We start from the raw sequence: 19,254 nt of genomic DNA on the forward strand, positions 1-19,254 counted from the left end.
TTTTTGCTATACATGGTTGGCCTGGCCTAGCCCATTGACTGGGGTTTGTGGGAGGCATTTTAATGGAGGTGCAGAAAAGGTGACAGAAAATTGAAGACAGAGAATTATGCTCCAGGTTACCTCACTTTTCCTACCACAAGTTCCTCAGCACTTTGCTTCCTTTTGCCAGAATAAATCACCTTCTCCATTTCTCTCTCACTCTTGCGTGAGTAAGAATACTCCTTCTTTAACCTTCCTGTATTGACCTCTTTGTGGACCCAGGTCTTAGGTTAGGGTCTTATTAAAAATGTATATTCAGAAATGTCATAGGTAAGTGAATACTTGTTATCAGCACCTCAGAAATGGTGCTGAGGTAATGGAAATGGGAAACGGCTTCAGGAATTTTCTTTTTACTGTCTGGGAGTTGATGATCATTAACTATAAGAATCATTGCATATTTCTTATTTTATTTGCATAATTACTCTTTAGTTTGTTAGCTGCATGTTCAAGAATTGTAAACTAAGGTTTGTAGACAGGCTAACAAACCTAAAGAGAGAGCTAATGTCAGAACTAGCATTTAAACTTGGCTCCATTTTCCTCAAAGACTGTAGTGTGTTCACAATTATTATTCTTATTTTTGTCATTATTATTATTAGTTGAGAACATGTTGAGTGCATTCTGTGTTCCAAGAATTATACTAAGTACATTCTTTACCTACATATAAACATAGCCTATTAGAAAGGTTTTATTTTCATCTTTATAGATGAGACAACCAAGAGACATAGAGAGGTAAGTAATTACCCTAAAGTTCACAGATACCAAGTGCCAGTGCCAGGATTCAAATCAGGATTGAAGCCAATATGTATGCTTTTATCATTTAATCTATATTGAATCTGGATAAAGGAGTTGGAGAGTATATTGTAAACTGGGTGAAAGGCCCAACAATTGAGCCCCTGTCCCAGCCCTGCCACCGTGTGCCTTTTTTCTTTCACCAATAGGACTTTTTATTCATGACTGTTTTAAAAATCTGAATTTTAGATAGGTTCTTGGACTGGTGGTTCATATTCATAGGTTCATCCAACTTTAGTGTTTATCTCATCCCTAGTATCCTTTCCGGAACTACTTTCACCATGAAGCTCCATGAATTTTCCTAATTCAAACTTAGACTTCTTCAGCATTTTTACTTTTCTAATGAAGATATCATAAAGAAGATAAATAGATTGGCAAGCCTTTTATGTCTTTCCCAATGCTGTCTAGAACCAGTTAATTGACCACTTCTTTCAAATTATTTGTCTGTACCTCCTGAGTCATGATTTTCATCATCGTCTGGATTTGGCAAACTTGTTGAGCCATAAGAGGCCTTCCATAATCTAATTGTTGCTTTTTTTAGTAAAACAAACACAGAATAGGTGCAGCAAATGACCAGTGGTAGTCTTGACATTAACATGAGCTTTAGTCTTGGTGTGCTACATTTTGACAATGGAACACATTTTGTCATAGGTAAGATCCCTATCATGGAAGTTAGGCAGTTTTTCCTGAATATCTTCAGTAATTAGCTTGAATTTTCTAAATGCAGTTTCATCATTCTGTGCATCAGCAAAATTCACTTCAAACACATGACCCTTGAGACCATCAGGTGCAATTTCAGTTCCTTGAGTCTTCGTAACTAATGTTTTCTCAATATTTCTTATCTTGAACATAGCCAGTACTTTCACACCATACCAATATTTCTAAAAAAATAAATCAACCACTTTTTTTCTAGGCTTCCTTCTTGTTGCCTTAGGCTCTTGTTCTTACCTACCTCTGTTGTGCTGCTCAGAGAGCCAAAAGGCAACATTGAGCCTTTAGAAACCTCCATAATGGGAGGAGGGAGTGGGACAAGTCAAGATTAAGAAGAGTAGCCAGAGGACAAGAGCAGAAAAAGAATAGGAGTTGGCCTAGAAACGTGCTGTTTTATGGAAGCAAGCAGGTGCCTTGGGCTGGTGAGCAGTGTTTGGATTTTCAGGGCATCTACTGGTGTGAGAGCTCTCAAAAGAACTTGGGTTCACTAGAAGGGCATGGGTAGTGTTTTTAGGTCTGTACTGTTTGCCAAAATGCATTCAAATAACAGTAAACAGTGCAAGGAAGTTCTTGTAGCTGGCATGTGGTAAGATCTGCTTGACCTTGAGCAGAATGATGTGTCATGGCAGCCTGGAAGAAGAGGGGTGAGGGCATGAGGCCCTTGAGTCTACTGTAGGGGTTCAAGTCTCAACTCCACTACATTCTGATCTAAGTGACCTTAGATAAATTACTTAGCCTATTGGTGCCTATTATTTTAAAAACAAAATAATACTAATAATTACCTCATTCAGTTTCTGTAAGGATTAAAAGAAGTAATCCTTATAAGTTATAAGTCAGTGCTTGTAAAGCTCCTACAACAGTGTTTACATGCTGTAAGATCTCTCAGTGTTAGCAAGGGGTTACTAATAATATGTGCTGGTGGCCTCAACACCTGTGCGATAGTATCCATCATTTTAACCATTTTCTGTTTGATTCATTTATTGCAGTAGGACACTATAAATTGTTTTTTGAGGTTATTCACATTTATTTATATTTTCTTCATAGCTTAACACTGAATGCCAGAAAGAAAATTAAAACCAAACTCCCTGCAGGTTAATTTAAGTGATTATTTTGGCACCTAGTTGTGCTTGAAGTTAGAATTTCATGCTTTTGTGTCAGACTTGGAATCAATCCACATACGTTATTAGATTTGTGATTTATTCTCATCTACCTTTAGGTAGAAGATAGTTCATTTAAATCATGCAGCATAATTCTCTAGATTTACAAAGATCTTGGGAATATCAGAGAGAGTGAGTGAGGTCCATGTACTGTTGTTTAAGTGAGCTTTTGCCAGTGACTACTGATGTATCTAGGGTTGAGATTAATTTATCTTCCTGGAAATTTCCTTTGTGTGTTTATAATCTAATATCTGATGATACATAGAGAAAAATTCAGTGATTATGGAATCTTAAACTCTGGGAGAGTCTTTAGGGATCATCTGATTCAAATGCTTTATTGTATAACAGAAAAATGAGGCCAAGAGGGTTAAGCAACTAGCTAGAGATAGCTAGCTAGCAGAGGATATGGACTAACTTTGAATCTTCTGTCTCCCAGTCCTAATTAGTCTAACATGTACTTATGGACTCAAACAGAAATGGATGTGAAATAAAAAATGTCATGCTTGGGGTTGGGAGTATAACGCAGTAGTATAGTGCTTGTCTAGCATGCCTAAGGCCCTGAGTTGAATATTCCCAGCACCACACACTCATGTACACACCAAAAAAAAAAAAAGTTTGGAGTGGGGGGAAATGTGTAAATTCATTTTACTCCTTTCTTTCTTTTATTAGGATCTAATCTGTTTTTGGTAATTCTGTCAAACTTGACCTCACAAACCTGTCCACAGTAGCAAAATGACCTGTAGAGCTTTTTTTTTTTTTTTTTTTTTTTTTTGGAGGGGGGTATAAATTCTAAAAGTAAATTTTAAATGTTTTTATGAATATTTTATTTTCATAAATGACAAATGACCAGTGATCTAATAGGAAATAGAACCAAAAGGACTTCTCTTCAAGTCTTTTTTTTTTTTTTAATAGGAAGCACTTAAAGCTAAATATTTATTCTTACTGAAAGGGAAGAGATTATACCTCTTGGTAGAGAAAGATGACATTTAGACATGTAGTTTAGGTTAATTAGAAACTTTTAAAATTGGGTGTAGTGAAGCTTTAATGTATGCATAAGTTGGATGAGCAGTTTTAATTAAAACTTACCTCTTTTGAAATTAACCAATTTCAGCATTCTGAAATTAATGAGATCTAGTCATTGGCACCTCTCAAGTTGTGGATACTCAATAAATATTAGTTTGGAAAACAATCTCATGTGTTATTATAATATAGATTCTTTCCCAAATTGGAAAATACTTGACTATACCAAATTTTCCTAGTTTGCCTTGAAACATTTTTTCCTTCATAACTTTTTAAACTATTTAAAAATCCTTTCAGGTTCAATCCCCAGCACCACCAAAAAAAAAAAAAACAAAAAACTAAAAACCTTTCAAATTTATAAAAAAATAAAAATAATTAACCTGTTGCTGAATATGTAATGTTTATGTCTATACACATGCACACAATTTTTTTCCTGAACTATTTGAGCTAAGTTACATACATTATGCCCTCTAAATACATCAATATATATTTCCTAAGGGAAAGGAGGAAAAAACTCTTAAACTTTAGTTATTAAATCTATATTATACATTAGTACTTTTTTCTATTGTTTATATTTTTATGTCAGATAACCTAATAAAGCTCTTTCTAGTCTTTTCTCCTCCAACAGAGTCTAGGGTCAGCTACATAATTTAGTTGCCACATGTTTTAGACTCATTTTTGAATTCATAGTATTTCCAAAACAGCCTTTGTCTTTTATGACATCAACATGTTTGAAGACTAACACATTCTTTGAGTTTACTATTTTTCCTCATGATGAGGTTAAGATAATGTATTCTTAATCAGAACCATTGCATCAGTAATAGTGTCTAGAAGCATTGGAGGATATCAGACACAATGTTGATTCTTTCCCCTTGACTTCACATCTACAAATGATCCTTTCCTCATCCAGTATTAACCATGGTTGATTACACAGAGAAGTTGTTCCTATTGTGGTACCCCCTCCTTTACGTATCTAATAGATATTAATCAAGGGTACACATTTTTTAATGGTTTGTAATTAATTGATTGCTGTACTTCTAGTATTTTGGTGATTAGCCCATCCAGATTTGGGTAATGGAAACTCCTTCAAACTCCCATTTTCTTGTGATAAGCTCCCACCAATTTTTCCCTTTTTTAATTAATTAATTAATTTTTTTTAGCACTAATCATTCTGGGCTCATCTTGTACCTGCCTGCCCCAACCATGGAATCAGGCATTTCCCTAGGAGTCCATTCCTTTTAGGAGGAACGGAATTAGAGACCACAGTCTGAGTACTCAAGTGTATTTGGTGCTGCTAGAGTGTCTGTTTTTGCCCATCCAGCCAGCAGAGCTAGAAAATATGTGTATAAACACATATTCACAAATATGTCTCTAATTTAGACATCATGAACACACACCATTGTCTTCCTTTTTCTTTCTTTCTCCCCCAACCCCCACTGGAAATTGAACCCAGGGGTACTTTACTGAGCCACATTCCTAATCCTTTTTATTTTTTATTTTGAGATATGACCTCAATAAATGGCTGAGGCTGGCCTTGAACTTGTGATACTCTTGACTCAGCCTCTTAAACTGTTGGGATTACAGGCATGCACCACTGTGCCTGGCTGTCTTCCATTTTTATCCATCCTCATGGAGTTATTTTTTGTCTTCCTTCATTCTATGTCTGTGTGTCCATTCTCTCATAGTGAGACTCTGAGCTCTGAGTAGCATCAACATATTTATCCTTTTGCTCATCCTCTAATACACTTAAAAATAGTTTCAGAATTGCTTTATATTTAATTACTATGGTAAACATTCCTAGCAAAAAGAGATGAGAATTTTTTTGCAGTTCTTTCCTAAGAATTTGGCTAAGACCAAAAGTGATCACATAACCATCTTCATAATTTCTTTCATTTTTTTTTCTTTTTTCTTTCCCTTCAGTGTAGTTATTTTAGTCACTTGAACTAAAAGTAGGCTAACTTGTTTTATTTTGCTTTCAATTGTAGGTTCCTCCCCATTTTCATGTATATTAATGTTGAATATATAGAATATTAGAATGCTCTCAATCAAAATAATAAAAAGATATCCTCTGTGTGTTTACACACACACACACACACACATATATATCATATATATATGGGAGGAATAGACGAACTCTAGATAGGGCAGAGGGGTGGGAGGGGAAGAGAGGGGGCAAAGAGTTAGCAATGATGGTGGAATGTGATGGACAAGACATGAATTGGTGTGAACATACTTTATATACAAACAGAGATATGAAAAATTGTGCTCTGTATGTGTAATAAGAATTGTAATACATTCTGCTGTTATGTGTTTAAAAAATAAAATCAACTAAAAAAATCTACTTTTATTTAAAAAATTTTTTTTAAATTTTTAAATTGTAGACAAGCACTCCACTACTGAACTACAACCCCAGCCCTCCATAATGTCTTAATTTGACTCCCACCTTCTTTTTTTATGAAGTGAAAGATATACAGTGAGCAAAAGGGCATTATTGTAACCATATTCAGTTTTGTTGTGGTTCAAAATAAATCCTACCTATGGAGATTACGCTTGCAAAGAAACTTGATTTTTGCAGACATATTTCAGGCTCATTGATTTGTAGCTTTGACTCTTGAAGATAGTGGGTCTTAGTTGTTTTCTATTCCAACATACTAGACAGTTACTGAATCTTCAGTAACACTGACTCCTGACTCCATGCTGCAGGAACATTGGCAGTACAAGCACAGAGGGATATTGTATGGGAATGCTTCCTGTGGCATTGATGAGAATTGGAACCCCCCAAATATGCCTGTGATACAAAAGAACAGTGACTGTTTAATAAGACAAAATTATAAAATCAAGCAAGCAAACAAAACTATTAGTTCTGGATTAACAGAAGTGAATATAAATACCACCTCAGTGCCTTGATTTGCAGTTTCAGATGCTCTTTTCTTTATTTGTGATCCAAAGAAGGTATCTGTGTTGAAATCCTATGATTCAATGGTATTCTCAGCAGCATATCTGGAAAGTCACAGAGCTAGATGATTTATGCTTATTTTGTATTCATCATACGTAATAATGTGTATTTTATTTATAAATCTTGGATCTGGGATAAAGCTGTGATATACCAGCTACAAGTTAGCAGGTTGAAAGAATTAAAGGTAACTTGATAGTAGAAGTATCATAATAGAGTTGTATCTTTTCTCTTTGCTATAGCTTTAATACAGATACTGGCAGCTGCAGCAGCTGAACGAGATGTGGTTTATTTTACCTTTGGGGACTCAGAATTGATGAGAGACGTTTACAGTATGCACACTTTCCTTACTGAGAGGAAACTGACTGTTGGTAAGTAGGAGGTAGTCTTGATACTTGGTAGCTAGATGGATTATACACCATCTAGGAGGAACACTTGCTAAATCTGGATGGATCATAGTGGATAAGAAGAAACAAGTGCATTACTTCAAGGGAATAGAACAAAGCTCTTAGAGGGACTGCATTTGTAGTCTATTTTTCTGGCAGAGTTTCATCCACAATTTTGAATGAGTATGTCAGCTTATTAAAGTCAAGAAACTGGAGTTACTTTCAATTTTTACTTTTGTGGGTATAGAAAACTAAAAGAGGGGCTGGAGTATAGCTCAGTAGTAGAGCTCTTGCCTAGCATATAGGAGGCACTGGGTTTGATTCTCAGCACCGCATATAAATAAATAAAGGTCCATTGACAACTAAAAGAAAAAAAATTAAAAGGAAAAAAAGAAAGCAAAAAAGTGGAAGACATCTGAAAGTAAATTCAAACATAAGAAGTCTCAATCTGTGGTATTTATCAGATATGGAGTATGCTCATCCAGTGTGATTACTACCTTAGGAGCTGAATGTATAACTAGGATTGCATGAACTCCCACAACAGGGTGTGGACAGTTTACCATATGTAGCCTGCTGTTATCATGAGCTAAGTTGTTTTCTTTAAAGTGTTTGTAAAATTTTTAAGTTTATGCCAGGAAAGCCTTTTAAACATAAGAAATTCATACTGTAGTTTCAAAAACCAAATCTGAGCATGTGCTCTTTAGATTATGACAAAACTCTAGTGTTGTTTTGAAGCTTTTTCCATCCACATACCACACATGCAAATTGTTCTGACCATTTACCCTCCAGGAGAAGTGTATAAGCTATTGCTTCGATACTACAATGAAGAATGCAGGAACTGTTCTACCCCTGGACCAGACATCAAGCTTTATCCATTCATGTACCATGCTGTTGAGTCCTGTACAGAGACTGTTAACCAGCCAGTACAAAAGACAGGGACTTGAGGAGCCAAGTGAACAGAACCTCCTCCCACTGCTCAGAGACATCCTGTTTGAATTATCAGGTGTAATATATGAATGACTTAAGTTAATGTAAGTGTGTATATAATCTACATTTGTAGTCAAGGATGTAATCCCTTCTAAACATATGCAATTGTCAGTTTGTACATCTAAACTTTCCCCATCCTGACTTATATGGGCTTAGATATGTTATCTTTCCATTTTCTTCTATTTTAGTTTTCATTCTTTGATTTGTCTTTTGTCCATCAGATTTCTTGTAAAAATCTCCATGAAAGGCTGTGCTCAGCTATCGGGTTTCTTTATTCATGGATGTATATTATACAGATTGCTTCTGCAGCTTGCAGATGCCAGTGAGCCTGGGAAAAAGTTAAAATCCAGGAATCTCTGTAATAGAATTTGCTACAGATCTCCCTGTGAACCTTTCGTCCCAACACTAACAGGCTTATGTTGTGTGAATTTTTGAAAATTAAGAAGTTTTTTTTTTTCATATATGTTACATAGTGCACATATCCTATGTTGTTCTTTATTTAAATCAGAATAATTTTCAGAAGTTGTTCTTTTAATACATCTGCTTTTATCTGTACGGTTTGTCTATCCATTTTATCCCAATCAATTTTTATTGACACTGTTTCTAGAAACTGACCAAGATGAAAGAAAATGTAGAGTAAAAGAGTTTTCCTCATATGGTGTAATGAAAACATATTCAAGAGGGTTGAAGAGTTTTGTTTGTTTGAGGTTTTTTTTTTTTTTTTTTTTTATTAGGATCAATATTTGTTCTGTGGTGCTTGAGGCATTTCATATAACCAAAGTTTGGGAACCAGAAACTTCATGCTGATTTGTACTACATATTGAAGTTTTTCTGGTATTCATAGGTTATATAGTTGATAATTTTTCATTAATAAATCATTTGTCAGAAACTTCCATATCATCTATATTTTATATACTGTATAAACATGATCTTTAAGTGTTTATGTGGAACACATAAAATCCAAATAAAACTGCTGTGGGGAATTTTAAGCTTTATCGGGGCTTTGTTTAAAATCTGTTATTCACAATTTTGTTCTTTTAAAAGTGGCAACAAAAATAAATAATGAAGTCTTTAGAAGATGAAACTGAAAGCCAAAGTCAAGTCTTGTGTTGAGTAGAGTTTAATCACAAAAACACTTATTTAGATTTTCAAAATAGTCCTAAATTATAGTGTTGTTCTGGTTTATAGTCAATTGTCAGGAAAAGCTGATGGAGATCAAATCCTGTTATAAGGAACATCAGTAGATGGCCTAAACTCCTGTTATCAGCACTGGAAGAAAAAAAAAAAATAGGGCCTATGCCAGTAACTCTTTTCTTTTTCTCTCTTTCTTCCTTTCTTTCATGTCCTTTCTTCTTCTCCTTCTCCTTCTCCTTCTCCTCCTTCTTCTCCTTCTTCTCCTTCTTCTTCTTCATTTGGAAACAGGTCTCAGTCTGGTTTTGAACTCAAGATCTTCCTGCCTCAGTCTCCTGAGAGCTGGGATTTCAAGTGTTTACCATTACACCTGGCTCAGTATCTGCAACTCTTTATGTTTGTACAGAGATTGATAGGATAATAGGATTTGGTACCTGATGGCAGACACTTGTCATTGATGAAGCTGTTTATCATAGTAACTAAGATTTTTAATCATCTCCTAAGTTTGAAGGAGTCTGGCTTTATTTCTGCTGATACTGAAGTCTCTTTCCCAGCCTAATCTGTGCTTTAATTAAGCATTTATGGTTATATTTCCTTTCCTTATTTTTCCATCCCTATGCTCTTCCCCTCTTAGTTGCTTACAGTGTTTCATGAACAGTGTTTGTTGGTTCTTGCAGTAGAGAAATTATGGATCCAGGTTAGAAGACTACCCAGCTCAGTATTCCAAAACACAGAAGCAGAGATTTTGCTCTTAGTTGTACCGCGGTAGTGATGGAGCCACCTACTAACTGCCTTGCCTCTCTTGCTGTTAAGAGATTTCCAAGAAACCTCTTGGAAGACCAGTTCTTCGTCCCAGTATGTCCTGACAGTAGGGCAGCTAACATGAGAGCTCATGCCTGACTTTTTGAGGAAGGAGGAAACATAGAGCAAACGTAGCTACTTTGTCATTAAAGATCCTCTTCAAAAAAGAAGGAGAAATTAACATTTGTATCTATTCTGAGGTGTTTAACAGTATCTTTTTACTCTCTTTTATACAGGGTTTATTGTTTTCATATTGTTACTCCTTTTTTCATGTAGAAATCTTAGATTTTTACTAAAGCTTTCTTTTCAATTTCTGACTAAGTCATTCAGATCTATAATAGCAACTTAACAAAACAAATGTCTAGTAATGGAAAGGACATGAGATTTCTAATTCAGGAAAATTGAGTTCAAATGCTGGCCATTTCTCTAGTTAATATTTTAACCTTGTTGAAATAAATTGATTTCTGACCTAACTTAGCTAGAAAATGGAATAAGTAGCACCTACTGGGAAATAAAACACAGTAAATTGAACACATACTTTGTGTTCAAAAATACATCAGTTGACCAGGAAACATAATGGAGTACCTACTATATATTAGCCAATCTGCTTGTTCTACAAATTTTAGCCTATTTTTCCAGGGAGTAACAGATGCCCAGAGGTTTGGGGTTATCGAACAAGCTCAACCTGAAGGAGTTCATTATGGAAAAGGGATTTGCTGTGTTATCTATGTAGGGATCTGATAGAAAAGGGCCCTGACAGCCTTGTTACCTAGCAAGTTAAATATCCCTTATTGAAATACTTGGGACCAGAAGAGTTTTGGATTCTAGATTTTTTTCCGATTTTAAAATATTTGGGTAGAAAATGAGATTTTTTTTTTTTTTTTTTTGGAATGGGACCCAAGTCTAAGTGCAAAATTCATTTATGTTTCACATATACACATGGCCTGAAAGTCATTTTACATCACATTTTTAGTGCACTTGCACTTTGACTGGGGCTTGTCACATGAAGTCAGATGTGGCATTTTCCACATAGTGTTGTGTTGGCACTGAGAAAGTTTCAGATTTTGGAGCATTTAAGATTTCCAATTTTCACATTAGGGGTTCTTAACCTGTGTAGTTCGTTTTTCATCATGAGTGACTAGTTATTAGTTAGGTACATTCAGTTGTTTCCAAAAGGATTATCTCTTGTTGCTGGTTGCAGAGGCATTTAGAGCAGGCATACTCAAACCAATATTTAAAAGGGAGATTAAAAAAGGAGATCTAACCCAGCCCAGTGATTGTTACTTCTCTCTAGTACATATTGCTCTGGAAACCAAAGTGGTTAAGCTGTCCGACTCCAGAATATAGTGAGCAAAATGTTGGGTCACATTTTTGGAAAACTTTCTCAACAGGAAGGAATATGGCTGCATAGATTTTTTTACCTGTGTTCTTTCCCTTTCTTCAGTCTGTGTGGCTGTATGTTCATGTTTTTTGTTTTGGTTTGATTTTTTTTTTTTTTTTAATTCTGATGCAGAAGACAATCTAGCATACCAACTTTTAAAGATAAGATTGAGAGGGCCTGCACTTCCTTCTCTCAAATCTGTGAATACCTCCCATCTCTTTGTTTGCAGGGAAGACCAAGTCTGGCCATTGCTGGTACATGATGAGCTCAGAAAATTAATCCTGTCATTTTGGGGGGATAAAGGGGGACATTCCAAAATGATACTTGCTAGAACAAACAGCTAAGATCCACTGACCCACTGCTGCCCTCTGTCCCAGCAAAATGTCCTGAGTCCCTGCTCACCAGATACTACATAGATCAATTGTGCCTTCAGTTGGAAGGTTTCCCAGACAAGACAACAGAGCTGCATATGTTCATCTGGTAATTGGCTTTATTGCTCCTGACTTTATTTTAAATGTAAGGTTAATGTGTCATGATGATTCTGGACTTGGGGATAAGGAGAGGTCTGTACTGATGTTTACATGATTTTGTAGGAAGAGAATAAAAGAAATTTGGATCCCCTTGTCACTACCTCTTTTTTTCTGCAAATAATTAAGCCATTTTTCATGTAAAATTTTGTGTGCATGCTCTCAGTGAAAACATGTAGAGTATGTCTTAGGGATTTGGTGAACATTTTTACATGTAGATTTGCCATTCCACCTATAAAGTTGTACGTAAAATTTTAGTATCTGGGGAAAGAAACATGTTCATGCCAGAATTGTTAACAGCCTCAAACCAGACTCTCATTTGTCTTAAACCCATTTAAAGATATTTTCACTATAATCTTGACCTCGTGTGATTTCAGAGTATTCATTAATTTCACAGATGGCAGTGAGCATTTTTTCACATGATAGCATCTTTGAAATCAAAGCACTTGTAAAAAATTCCAGTTTTTTTTAATTCTAATTAGTTTTGCATGACAGAAGAATGCACCTTGACACATCATACATAAATGGAGTATAATTTCTCATTCTGGTTGTACATGATGTAGAATCATACAGTCGTGTAGTTATATATGTACATAGGGTAATAATGTTTGATCTTAAAATCAGCATACTGTAGTTTTTCTTAATGCTACATAAAAATTAAGGTGTATTACTATCTAAGACATCTTATATATGAGGAAACATGGCAACTTAAGTGACAACCATGTGTCAGTCTCTTTTTAGCTATGGTAATTGTGCCCATATTAAATATCAAATTTATACTCTTAGCAGAAATGGAGACAATCACTACAGAGAAAATCATGATTATTGTAAAATTCTATAGTATTACTTAGACTGGTAGTCAAGAACTTTTTTTGTTTTCTTTTTAAGGAGCATTTCGGACAAATACAAAAATAAAATAGGGTAATGAATCTCCATATCCATCACCCATCTTCAACAATTATCAATTCATGGTTAAATTATATTTCTACCAATTTCTCATCCCAAAAAGGATCCAAGAATGGTGGGACATCTGTGTAATCAGCCACTCTTGGAAGCTGAGTCTGGAGGATCAGTTGAACTCAAGAGTTTGAAGTCAGCCTAGGCAACATAGATCCTGTTTCTTTCTAATTATCTTTAAATGTAATCATCATATATAGATATAAAATTCAAGACATAGACAGGGGCTGGGAGTGTTGCTCAGTGATAGAGTGCTTGCCTAGCACACGTGAGGCACTGAGTTTGATCCTCAGTACCGCATAAAAATTAAAAAAAGGTATTGTGTTCATCTACAACTAAAAAAAATGTTTTAAAAAAGATATTCTTTCTGATGAGTGTAGCTAAAAACCCTGATCATTGTTTGTAAAACAAATAGTCCAAGTGTGGTGTTGTGCACCTGTAATCCCAGGGACGTGGGAAGCTAGAGGCAAGTTTAAGGCAAGTTTAAGGCCAGTCTCAGCAATTTTTGAGATCCTGTCTCAAAAAGGACTGGGGACATAGGTCAGTGGTTCAGTCCCCAGTACCAGGAAAACATACACACAGGAAGACTTAAAACTGAAAAATAAGCAGACTGCTAGAGACTTTGGGAATTAAGGAAAAATACAGTTGATGAGTTCCTTGGATTTTGTATTGTCCCAGATAACCCATACTGGATCTTGGAGAAACCAACAATATGAAGATACTGATTGCAGACTTAAAGGCCTAAGAAAAGCCTCCTCCCTTTAAAACCAAAGACTAGGAAAGGGGCAACCTAAGCATGACAAAAAAAAAAATGTAATACTACTATATCTAACCAAATACCACATAACAAAAACACCCCCCACCATCAAATACTAGGTATGGAATCTAACTGTCTATGTTCTTTGGTTTGTGACAATGTGTTCCCAACTACCACACTTCAAGCCCAAGCAGGTGGTAAAGAAAATCTTTTCCCAACACAATGTGAAAATAATACATGGGAACACTGGAACTCTACTTCCTAAGGGTAGCAAGACTCCAATTCCCTTACTTATTAGGTGTTGTCTGAGGAAGCCTAACCAAAAGACTTGTCTCTACCACTCAACTGAGACCACTCACTTCCACTCCATCTTCCTAGCCTAGCCTATGAATTCCAGCCCCTATTCAGCAGTAACAGACCCCCTCCCCCTAGATATCAACAGAGGCAGAAGATCCTGGATTCCATCTCCACTTGACTATGTAATAAGGAAGTGTCTTTCACACCCTACTCAAAGATTGTAATAATGTCAGGCGCTAAAGCAAGTTTTAATATGATCCAGAGTCTCATAACTATACAAAATATTCACATTTCAATCAAAAATCACTCATGCACAAACCAGAAAGATTTTAGCCTGAATGACAAAAGACAACAGACAGTAACACTGAAATGACAAAAATGTTAGAATTATCTGACAGGGGTTTTAAAGCAGCCTTCATAAAAATCCTTAAAAAAGTAACTTTGTACACACTTTAAATAAATGAAAAAGACGGTCTCAGCATGGAGGTAGAAAGTCCCAAAAAATAAGAACCTAATGGAAATTTAGAACTATACAATACAATAATGGAGGTGGGCTCAAGAGAATAATGACTGAGGAAAGAATGAATTTGAAGATAGAAATTAGCCAAATCTGAACAAAAAAGAAAAAAGTAGACTGTGGGGGGACGAAACATCAACTTTTTTGAAACTGTAATAGAAATCTCACTTTCATTGTAGTCCTGGAAGAAAAGGAGAAAGAAGATAGGAGTTCAAAAGTATTCAAAGAAATAATTTCTAAATTTTTCCCAAATTAGCAGGTGTGATGGCACATGTCTATAATCCCAGCTTCCAAATTTGTCAAACAAAATAAATCTATAGATTAAGAAAGCTGAGTGAACTCCAAAAAACACTCCCACAGCACATACTAAAACATATCACTATCAATTTTCTCAGAACTAAAGGAAAAAAATCTTGAAAGTACTGACAAAAGGACATATTACATAAGATAAACAATGCAAATTACACTGAATTTCTTACCAGAATTCATGAAGGCCAGATGGGGATAAGGGGAAACCAATTCTCAGATAAAGGAAAGCCAAGAGAACTTGTTGCCAGCAGACCTGCAGACCTGCATAATAGAATGGTCACAGGAAATAATTTTTTTAAAAAAACTTGGACTATGAGAGAGGAAGAACTGAAAGAGTAGAAAATATGGGTAAGTAGAATAAACTCTTTAACTTTCCCAAATGATATCTATTGAAGCAAAATTAATAGCTGTCTATTGTAGTTTTCCATGTTTATAGAGGAATTGATTTTCAATTACAAATATGAGAGAGTAAAGAGGCATAAAGAGAGGCAATGTTTCTGTACTTCACACAAACTGGTAAAATGGTGGCAACAGTAGACTATTGTAATAAGCTGTACCTATACAATGTAGTATCTAGACCAACCCTAGAAGGGCTATAAAAAGAGATACATTTAAAACCACTATACATCAAGGTAAAATTCTAAGAATAAAAAATAATCCACAGGAAGGCAGAAAAAAGAAAACAAAACATTGGAACAACCAGAAAACAAATAATGGCAAAAGAATCAAAGGTTAGTCTTAGAAAAAAATAATAAAATTGATAAGCCTCTAGTTGGGCTAAGAAAAAAAAAACGCAAAGTTGCAAATTGCTAATATTAGAAATGAAAGAGGGAACATCACTATATATTCCATCATATTAAAATGATAATAAAGGAATATTATGAATAACTTCATGCCCACAAATTTGATAATCTGTAAGAAATGGACCAATTCCTTGAAAAAAATATCTTGCTAAAAAGTCACACAAAAAATAGAGAATATGAAGCCAGGCATGGTGGCACATGCCTGTAAACCCAGCGGCACAGGGGGTTGAGACAGGAGGATCACAAGTTCAAAGCCAGCCTCAGCCTCCTTGAGGCACTAAGCAACTCTAAATAAAATATGATGGGCTGGGGATGTGGATCAGTGGTTGAGTACCCCTGAGTTCAATCCCTGGTACCCACCACCCTAAATATGAATTGTCCTATCTCTAGTAAAGAAATTTAATCAATAATTAATGATTATCTCGAAATAGCAGATGTCCCAGATAGTTCCTGGTGAATTCTCCCAAATATGTAAGGAAGAAATTAAACCAAGTATCTATGATCTATTCCAGAAAATAGATGCCAAAGGAATATTTTTCTATGAGATCAGCATTACCCCAATAACAAAGTTGGACAAAGAAAAAGAAAGTATAAACTGACATCTCTCAAAATATAGAAGCAAAAATTCTCAACAAATTATTAGTTAATTGAATCCAACAATATATTGAAAAAATTTTGCATCATGAGCACATAGGATTTATCTTAGATATACAAGACTGGCTCAAAATTCAAAAGCTATTCATGTCATCACCTCAATAGACTAAAGAAAAATAGCAATCAAATTATTAAATGCAGAAAAAAGCATTTGACATAATCCAATTTCTATTTATGATTTTTGGTTTTTGTTTAGGGCGGGGGTTGGTTGTTTGTTTTTGTTTTTGGTACCGGGAATTGAACCCATGGTTCTTAACCACTGAACCACATTCCCAGCCCTTTTTTATATTTTATTTTGAGACAAATTCTACCTAAGTTGCTTAAGGCCTCCTTAAGTTGCTGAGGCGGCTTTCAAGTCATGATCCTCCTGCCTCAGCCTCACAAGCTGCTGGGATTATAGGCATGCACCATCATGCCCTGCCCTAGTCATGATTTTATTTTTTTTTCATTATATTTTATTTTATTTAAAAATTTTTGGTATTGGGGATTGAATCCAGGGGTGCTTAATTGCAAAGCCACATCACCAACCCGTTTTTATTTTTTATTTTGAGACAGGGTCTCACTATTGCTAAATTGCTGAGGCTGGCTTTGAACTTGCAATCCTCCTGCCTCAGCCTCTGCTTATTCATGATTTTAGAAATACCTCAGCAAACTAGGAATAGAAGAAGAACTTCCTCAATATGATAATGTATACAGAGCCTTGGCCAATATGGTTAATGGTGGGAAACTTAAAGCTTTCTTGCCACACTCAGGAACAAGGCAATGGTGTTCCCTCTCACTATTGCTTTATAACATCATACTGGAAGACCTAGCTAAAGCAATAGGACAATAAAATATATTCAGAATAGGAAGGAAAAAGTAAAACTATCTTTGTTTACAGATAACATATTTATGTAGAGTCCAAAAGAATCTACAAAAAAATCCCCAAGGTTGTAGGATATGATTTTAATATATGAATATCAATCGCTTTCCTATATACCAGCAATGAACAAATAGAAGAAATACACATTACCATTTATTAGTGTCCTCCCAAATGAAATAGGCATGAAATTACCAAAATATGTTTAAGATATGAGTAAAAATACAAAACTCTAATGAAACATCAAAAATTAAAAAATTTGAGAGATGTTCCATGTTCATGGAGATTCCATGTTCATGGATACGAAGACTTGATATTGTCAAGATGCCATTTTTCTTTCAACCTAGTCTATAGATTCAATACAATCCCAATCAAAATTCCAGCAAGTAATATTGTGGTTATTGACAAAATCATTCTACAGCTTATATGTAATGAGAGTGATGGCCAGCATCTCACTGCGGAGCCTGGTTGGTGGGGGGGGGGGGGCTTCTTTTTCCTGCAGAGGAGGGTGTAAGCCACCTGAAAACTTAAAATCTCAAATAATTAGTGAAGAACAAAACATAAAGAGTCAGAAATATATTTACAAAAGCAGAGCCCCTGATAGATCTAGTCCACATGGTGCTGGAACTAGACAAAGGAGAGATGGCTCCAGTGAAAGGCCGGGATAAGGTTTCAAGGGCAGAATCTTGCTTTGTGATGTTTTGCAGTCAGCAGGTTAATTGACATCTTGGCAGGTCACACCCATCTCAGGTGCTGTGTGGGATCTTTGGCAGAGCTTGAGGGGGAAGTTCACCTGCATCAGGTGGTCAATCTCTGTGGGGGTGCCACCAGAAGTTCCCAATGCCAGACTTATCCCCTCATTAGTCTATAATGTGCAAAAGTCCACACACAGCCCATGGATGGCCTCTCTTATGGAGAGGAAAAAGATCCAGAATAGCCAATTTAGTATTGAAGGAGAAGAACAAAGAGGACTCACAGTACCTGTGTCAAGACTTACTATAAAGCTACAATAATAAAGACTGTGTAATATTGGAAAAACAATTAACAAAATAGACCAATGAATCAGAAGATCTCAGAAGTAGATCTACACAAGTGTGGTCAACTGTTTTTTAACCAAACAATAAAATGTAGCAAGGATAATCTTTGCAACAGTGATGCAGGAACAGCTGGATTTTCATATGTAAAAAAATAAATAAATCTAGACATAGACATTATACCCCTTAAAAAGTTAACTCAGCATGTAGCATAGTCCTAAACATACAATGCAAACTATAAAACACTAGAAGAAAACCTAAGCAACTTTGGTGATTACTTTTAGATACAACACTAAAAGCACAATGCAGAAAATAAATAATTGATAAGCTTGGTTCATTAAGATTAAAAATTTCAGCTCTGCAAAACACAGTGTCAAGAGAGAAGACAAAGTAGAGAGTAGAGGAAATATTTGCAAATGAAATGGTTAAAGGATTCATACCCAAAATACACAAAGAATCCTTAAAACTCAACAATTGAAAAAAAAAAAACAAGAAGAAATGAACAACACAATTAAAAATGGGCCAGAAGGGCTGATGAGAGTGTGGAGCAATAGGAACTCTCATTTATTGCCAATGTCAATGCAAAATGGTATAATCACTTTGGAAAATACTTTGACAGTATCTAAAAAAAATTAAATATACTCTTACCATACAACCCATTACTAATACTTTTTAGTATTTACTCAAATGATTTGAAAACTTAAGTTCACACAAAAACTAGCACACAGATGTTTATAGCAGCTTTATTTGCCATTGCCAAAATGTGGAAGCAACCAAGATCATTTTTTTGTGGACTAAAGTGGAAACTGTGATATATCTAGATAATAAAATACTATTTTGTGCCAAAATAAAAAAAGCTATTGAGCCTTGTAAAGACACAAAGGAAATGTAAATGCATATTACTAAGTGAAAGAAGCCCATCTGAAAAGCCTACATACCATATGTTTCCAACTTTATGACATTCTGGAAGGGAGAAAACTACAGAGGCAGTAATATCAATGGTTGCAAGTGGTTGGAGGTTGGGGAGGGAACAAATGGAGCACCAAGGATTTTTAGAGCAGTAGAACTACTGTGTACCATACGTTAATGGTGGATACATGTTATTATTCAGTTGTGAAAACCCATAGAAAATATTAAATGCCAAGAGTGGACCCTAATATAAACTGCAGACCCTGTATGATTATG

At 35.3% G+C, this 19,254-nt stretch overlaps 1 protein-coding gene and 1 pseudogene across 4 annotated transcripts in view; one reads left to right on the top strand and one right to left on the bottom strand.

The window, feature by feature from the left end:
• The window catches only part of Parg (poly(ADP-ribose) glycohydrolase), a 114,709-nt gene extending 102,731 nt beyond the window's left edge, over positions 1-11,978 (top strand). For all 4 annotated transcript variants that reach the window (XM_015498895.2, XM_015498896.2, XM_015498897.2 and 1 more), the window contains 2 exons: positions 6,912-7,040; positions 7,845-11,978. In XM_015498895.2, the coding sequence (XP_015354381.1) occupies positions 6,912-7,040; positions 7,845-7,999 (284 nt within the window). In that variant the 3' untranslated portion in view covers positions 8,000-11,978. The remainder of the gene's footprint in view (positions 1-6,911; positions 7,041-7,844) is intronic.
• Positions 1,014-4,933, bottom strand: LOC107153407 (annotated as a pseudogene).
• Positions 11,979-19,254: the final 7,276 nt, after the last annotated feature.

This window comes from Marmota marmota, unplaced genomic scaffold, assembly GCF_001458135.2.
Source record: "Marmota marmota marmota unplaced genomic scaffold, marMar, whole genome shotgun sequence".
In the NCBI taxonomy this organism is placed as follows: domain Eukaryota; kingdom Metazoa; phylum Chordata; class Mammalia; order Rodentia; family Sciuridae; genus Marmota; species Marmota marmota.